Source organism: Lissotriton helveticus, chromosome 6 (assembly GCF_964261635.1).
Source record: "Lissotriton helveticus chromosome 6, aLisHel1.1, whole genome shotgun sequence".
NCBI classification, from domain to species: Eukaryota; Metazoa; Chordata; class Amphibia; order Caudata; family Salamandridae; genus Lissotriton; species Lissotriton helveticus.
The window spans coordinates 1,292,516,846-1,292,523,405 of NC_136067.1; the positions used below are offsets into that span (position 1 = coordinate 1,292,516,846).

The 6,560-nt window shown below is 48.6% G+C and overlaps 1 protein-coding gene across 1 annotated transcript; it reads right to left on the minus strand.

The window, feature by feature from the left end:
• Window positions 1-536: 536 nt before the first annotated feature.
• LOC144762683 (uncharacterized) lies at window positions 537-4,825 on the minus strand. Its single transcript, XM_078647926.1, has 2 exons — window positions 3,535-4,825; window positions 537-568 (listed from the first exon to the last, which is right to left on the minus strand). Exons 1-2 carry the CDS (start codon window positions 4,751-4,753, stop codon window positions 537-539), a joined length of 1,251 nt encoding a protein of 416 aa, XP_078504052.1. The 5' UTR covers window positions 4,754-4,825.
• Between the last annotated feature and the right edge of the window lie 1,735 nt (window positions 4,826-6,560).

Sequence of the window (6,560 nt, forward strand, 5' to 3'; positions counted from 1 at the left end):
CACAGAAAGACTCAGTCCATGCACCACTGGGTACCCCTGGGCAAAAGGCCCCAACAGCAGCCAAAAAAATAAAAAAACACACAAAAATCTGCACAATCCCATGCCATCCATGCCCTCAATGATGTTTAAATGTAGATTTTCCTAGTATTTATGACGGAAAGTCTTAATTTTATTAAAGACACGGAGGCGAGTATTATGCCTTCTTTTCTTGCTTTATTTTAAATAGCAGCAAGATAAGCAATGAACTACAAATACCCAGAAGGCCCAGCAGAGAACTACTGGCCAATGGGGTTAGAGTAAACAAACAATGGTCCAATCACAACCAGGATAGTATATATGGCCAGCTCTGACCACACGAAGTCCTCTTTTCTTGTGCGAGAAGTCAAAGAGAATGCATAAACAATGGAAATATAGAAACTAAAATGCACACAGTCATAATCCAAGCCAGAAAATCCTGTAGGAAACCCAGGACTGCAGGATAACGCTGGAGGAGATTCCCCGAAGAAGAAAGACCATCCACTGGAGCAGTTGCAGGTTTAGTTGGAGGTCGGTGGTAAAGCCGGAGTTCCTAAGGGTGGGAAAAACAGACAAAATTAGTAGAATAGAGGTGGGATAATACTCGCCTCCGTGTCTTTAATAAAATTAAGACTTTCCGTCATAAATACTAGGAAAATCTACATTTTATGTCAAGAACGGAGGCTCCTATTATGCTTGTTCAAAGCATATCAACAACTACAGAAGAAGCAGAAACAACAGGTTTACAATAAAACGTTTTGAAAATAGCATCATTAGACCAATCTGCTGATTTCAGGATATCCTCCAAGCGAGAGCCTGCCCAAAAGGCTTTAGAGGCCATGGCACCCCTGGCCGAGTGTGCACCAAAAGCAGTAACATCAATGCCCGCAAGGGACATGATCCACCTCACCCAACGGGCTAAAGTGGCAGAGGACACAGGGTGATGGGGTTTGCGAAAAGAAATGAGCAATTGCGAATGAGAGGAAGACCTGAGACCAGCAGTTTTTTGTTCGTAACTCTTTAAACATTGTCCAACACAAAGTTGGGGCTGTGAAGGAAAATAAGGATAAAACACAGATTGTATATTGGTTTTGGTACGCCTGTGAACCTGAAACAAAACACCAGAAGGTGAAAACTGTCTGGAAGACAAATCCAAAGCTCTGACATCAGAGACACGTTTGATTGAAATTAAACATAACAACATGGTAAGTTTGGCTGACAACATTTTGAGAGAAAGAGCATCATTTGCAGGCCATGAAATAAACAATTTGAACACCAAATTAACATCCCACAAAAAGGAATACTTAGCCAACGGAGGTTTTGAAAATCGAACTCCACGAAGCAGGCGACACACCAAAGGGTGGGAACCCACAGGTTTATTGTCAATAGGACAATGATTCAAAGAGATAGCAGATCTGTACAGATTAACCGTGCGATAGGACTTACCCGCACTGGCTTCGGAAGCCAAAAAATTAACCACGAGGCTTAAAGGAGCTGAAAAGGGATCGACAGACCGTTCCATACACCAGCTTGCCCATAAAGACCAAGCGGACTTGTAGGCTCTGGAGGTGCCAGGGGCCCAAGCTCTGCTGATAAAGATTGAAGCCTCCTGTGAAATAAAGACGTCAGACGCGGAAGACCGGAAATCCTCCAAGCGGACAGAACTAGAGATCTGTCCAGAACCAAGGCGTGGGGAAGACCCTGAGGGTCTAGCAGGAGATCTTCGCTGAAGGGAAGCAGCACCGGAAAGTCCACCGCCAGCTCCAAGAGAGAGGGGAACCAGATTTGGGCTTGCCAGAAAGGAGCCAGGAGAACCAAGGATGTCGACTGACGACGAACCTGGGCCAGAACCCTGTTGATCATTAGGAACGGAGGAAACGCATAATTGAGATGCAGAGACCAATCCTGCAGGAATGCATCTGTCGCGAGAGCAAGAGGGTCCGGTCTCCAGCTGAAGAAAGCGGGAAGTTGGGAATTGAGCCGGGAAGCAAAGAGATCGATAGAAAAGGGACCCCATTTCTGGGAGAGAGAAAGAAAGACGGAGGGAAGCAGCTTCCAATCGCTTGAATCTCGAAGGTATCGAGAGTGCCAATCTGCGATGGCATTGAGACTGCCCGGGAGATATTCCGCTCGGAGAGATAGCTTGTGTTGAAGACAGAAGTGCCAAAGGCTCTTCGCAAGTTCCGCCAGCGGTTTTGACTTTGTGCCACCTAGATGGTTTATGTAGCGGACCGCAGAAACATTGTCCATCCGAAGGAGAATGGAACAACTTGCTTTGTTTTTTGCCAGACTGCGGATTGCAAAGGAGCCTGCCAGCATCTCTAAACAGTTTATGTGCAATGACGACTCCTCTGGAGAGCATGTACCTCCAGTCGAGATTGAACCACATCGGGCGCCCCAACCCGACAGGCTGGCATCTGATTCTAATACAAGATCGGGGGCCGTTGCAAAAATCGTCCTCCCGTTCCACGCATCTAAATGGTCTATCCACCATTGTAACTCGAGACGGGATTCTTGGTCCAGTTGGATAAGATCCGAGTACGCCAAGCCTTGGCGAAGATGACGAATCTTTAAGCGCTGCAGAGCTCGATAGTGCAGAGGCCCTGGAAAGATCGCTTGAATGGAGGCTGACAGAAGGCCTACGACCCTTGCAAGCGAACGAAGAGACACCTCGGAAAGGCGAAGAATTTGACATAATTCTGACCGAATGGCTGAAACCTTGGATTTCGGGAGATAAAGAGATGCGGTGGAAGAGTCCACTCGGAAGCCTAGAAATTCCACACTCTGAGAAGGGACTAACATAGATTTCTCGGAATTGATGAGGAAACCCAGATCCAGAAGGAGAGACTGAGCAATCTCGAGGTGAGAGAGAAGAGTCTGCATGTCCGAGTGCATGATCAAGATATCGTCTAGATAAATGATGAGACGAATACCGAGGGAGCGCAGATGGGACACCACTGGCTTCATCACTTTGGTGAAGCACCAAGGAGCGGAAGAAAGTCCGAAAGGAAGTGAACAAAATCGGTAAGTGACACCGGACCACTGAAATTGTAGAAATTTGGTGTGGGCCTCGTGTATAGGAATTGAAAGGTATGCGTCCTGTAGATCGAGTCTGACCATCCAATCGGATTGGCGTAACGTATCCCTGAGATGGAGAATGGTCTCCATCTTGAAGTGGCGATAAACCACGAACTGGTTGAACCACTTGAGATTGATGACTGGACGAACTTTCTTGTTCTTTTTTCGAACCAAAAAGAGGGAGCTTAGAAAACCTGAGGGATCGAAGGGAGCGACAAGAATGGCTTGTTTGTGAAGAAGACTTCGGATCTCCTGTGAGACGAGCAGAGCTACGTCTGCGGAAAAAACCAACGGAGGAGGAAAAGTAGACTGGGAAGGCTGAGCGTAAAACTCGATGAGATAGCCTTGAACGGAATTGAGGACCCAGGGATCCGCCGTGAGCGCGCGCCACCTGTGAAGAAAAAGAGCAAGACGTCCTCCGATAGGAGGGGGAGGGCTCACCTTGGCTGTTGACGTTGTTGTTGTGGGCGCGGAAACCTTTCTGTCCTCGACCCCTAAAGCCACGACCTCTTTGGGGGTAGAACTGTGGCTTGAATTCTTGATAGCCGGAGTTGGCTGCGCCTCTGGAACCTTGGTTCGGGTAACCGCGGCCGGAAGAGCGGTTCCTGCCTCTGCCGGCCCTGCCAAAAACCCGAGGGGCAAACACTTTTTTGATAGAAAATTGCGCTTTGTCCAAAGAAGCAAAAGTGGACACGTAACGGCTGAGATCCTTGACAAGGGAATCGCCAAACAAAAGACCGTCAGCCTTGACACCCGGATCCTGGGTAGCTAGGTTGGCCAACTTTGGATCCAATTTGATCAACAGTCCTTTACGGCGCTCATGAGTGATCGCTGCATTGGCATTACCTAACAGGCAAAAGGAGCGTTGAAGCCACAAAGAGATTTCTTCCGGATCAAGGTCCGAACCTTCCAAGCGGGCCGTCTCCGCCATATCCAAAACCCGGGCCAAAGGGCCCACAATATCCAAAAGCTTGTCCTGGCAAGTGGACCAGGCCTTATCCACACCCCTGCGGGGATCCTTGCCAAACTTCGAGAAGAAAGTAAGAAGGGGCTTATCAATTGAAGGAGTAACGGTGACATGACAAGGAAGGGAAGGTTTTGGACACTCAGACTTGAGCTTAGCACAAACAGACTTGTCCAAAGGCAGACGGAGCTTGGAGGAGATGTATTCACCCACATGAGGAGTGGGGAACCACTCAGTAGAATTGGGATGTCTGATAGAAGAGGGGTCAAACATAGGCTGGCCCTCCGAATCCAAAACAGGTTCAGACGCAAAAGCATCCACTCTCGCTTTCTTGGGGGGAGGAGAATCAAGCAAGTGAAGTAAACCAGTCGAATCATCTGTGTCACCCATATCATCATCATCATCATCCGTGTCAGGAATTGTATCAATGACCAGCTTCTTAGGAACCTCCACATTTTTTGTCTTAGTTTTACTCTTAGACATAGCAACCTTTAACCCCTCCTTGCTAGGAGGCCTGGGAGGAACCTCGTCCTCAATCAAATGCGAGGAGGCCTCGCGACCCAACAGTGACACTTTTTTAGGCAGAGAAGTGGAAGGAACCAGTTTACGCTTTCTGCTATCCCCCGCAGAATGGGCCAAAGCTTTGGTCATGAGGCTTAAAAGGGAATTTTCCATGTGTCTGGACACACGAGTCATAGAAGCCTCGACAGCAGTCTCCACTGACTTATTAATGAAATGACTGAGGTCTGACTTGAAAGCTTCGCTTTCCTCATTATCCAGCTCTGGAGAGCTTGTATTCTCCATGGCAGCAAAAACGGAAGGTAAAGGGTTAATGCCGTGAGGAAAGTAAAGGGGGCGGAAACGGGCCGGAATGGCAGGGAGACACTCCCCTGGGGGCGGACACCGCGTTGTGTAAGCAGCGGTAGACGAACGAGCAGCAGGGAGCCACGGAGCACTGTGAGGGAACAGCCGGTAAGGCGGGAAGCGTGCGCAGCGGGAGAAACCAAACGCTGACACACGTGAGGGGGGGGGGGCCGAAAACGGGGCAGAAGCAACTCGGTACAAAGACCAACCAGCAAAATGAGCGCGAACGCTCGTAAAGCACAACAGTAAATTTGGCAGCAAACGGAGCATATATAAAACACAGCAATGCAATAAACGCGCACTAAACAGTAAAATATGAAGGAGAAAAGGAAAATGCGACTTATCTTTCTGCGTAGCAGCAAGAAAAGAGGACTTCGTGTGGTCAGAGCTGGCCATATATACTATCCTGGTTGTGATTGGACCATTGTTTGTTTACTCTAACCCCATTGGCCAGTAGTTCTCTGCTGGGCCTTCTGGGTATTTGTAGTTCATTGCTTATCTTGCTGCTATTTAAAATAAAGCAAGAAAAGAAGGCATAATAGGAGCCTCCGTTCTTGACATAAAATTCAAGACACCCCACAGAAAGACTAGGCCCATGCACCACTCACTACCCCTGGGCATAATGGATGAAAGCTAGGCAAAATGGGTGCAGGCCTGAGAACACTGCCTGCCTTCAAAACGGCCCCTTGCACCCCAAGCACATGGCCAGGCCCTGCCTGTACCAGCACTCAAAATGGCCCCCACCCACATGGACAGGCCCCATCAACACCCCCAAAAATCGAAAAACACACACAAATCACCACAATCCAATGCCATCCATGCCCTCCATGATGTTTACATTAAAGAGACCCCACAGAACGACTCAGTCCATGCACCACTGGGTACCCCTGGGTAAAAGGCCCCAACAGCAGCCAAAAAAATAAAAAAACACACAAAAATCAGCACAATCCCATGCCATCCATGCCCTCAATCATGTTTAAATTCAAGACACCCCACAGAAATACTAGGCCCATGCACCACTCACTACCCCTGGGCATAATGGATGAAAGCTAGGCAAAATGGGTGCAGGCCTGAGAACACTGCCTGCCTTCAAAATGGCCCCTTGCACCCCAGGCACATGGCCCGTCCCTGTCTGTACCAGCACTCAAAATGGCCCCCACCCACATGCACAGTTCACAACAACACCCCCAAAAATCGAAAAACACACAAAAATCACCACAATCCAATGCCATCCATGCCCTCCACGATGTTTACATTAAAGAGACCCCACAGAAAGACTCAGTCCATGCACCACTGGGTACCCCTGGGCAAAAGGCCCCAACAGCAGCCAAAAACATCGAAAAACACACACAAATCAGCACAATCCCATGCCATTCATGCCCTCAATCATGTTTAAATTCAAGAAGCCCCACAGAAATACTAGGCCCATGCACCACTCACTACCCCTGGGCATAATGGATGAAAGCTAGGCAAAATGGGTGCAGGCCTGAGAACACTGCCTGCCTTCAAAATGGCCCCTTGCACCCCAAGCACATGGCCCGTCCCTGCCTGTACCAGCACTCAAAATGCCCTCCACCCACATGCACAGTCCACAACAACACCCCCAAAAATCGAAAAACACATAAAAATCACCACAATC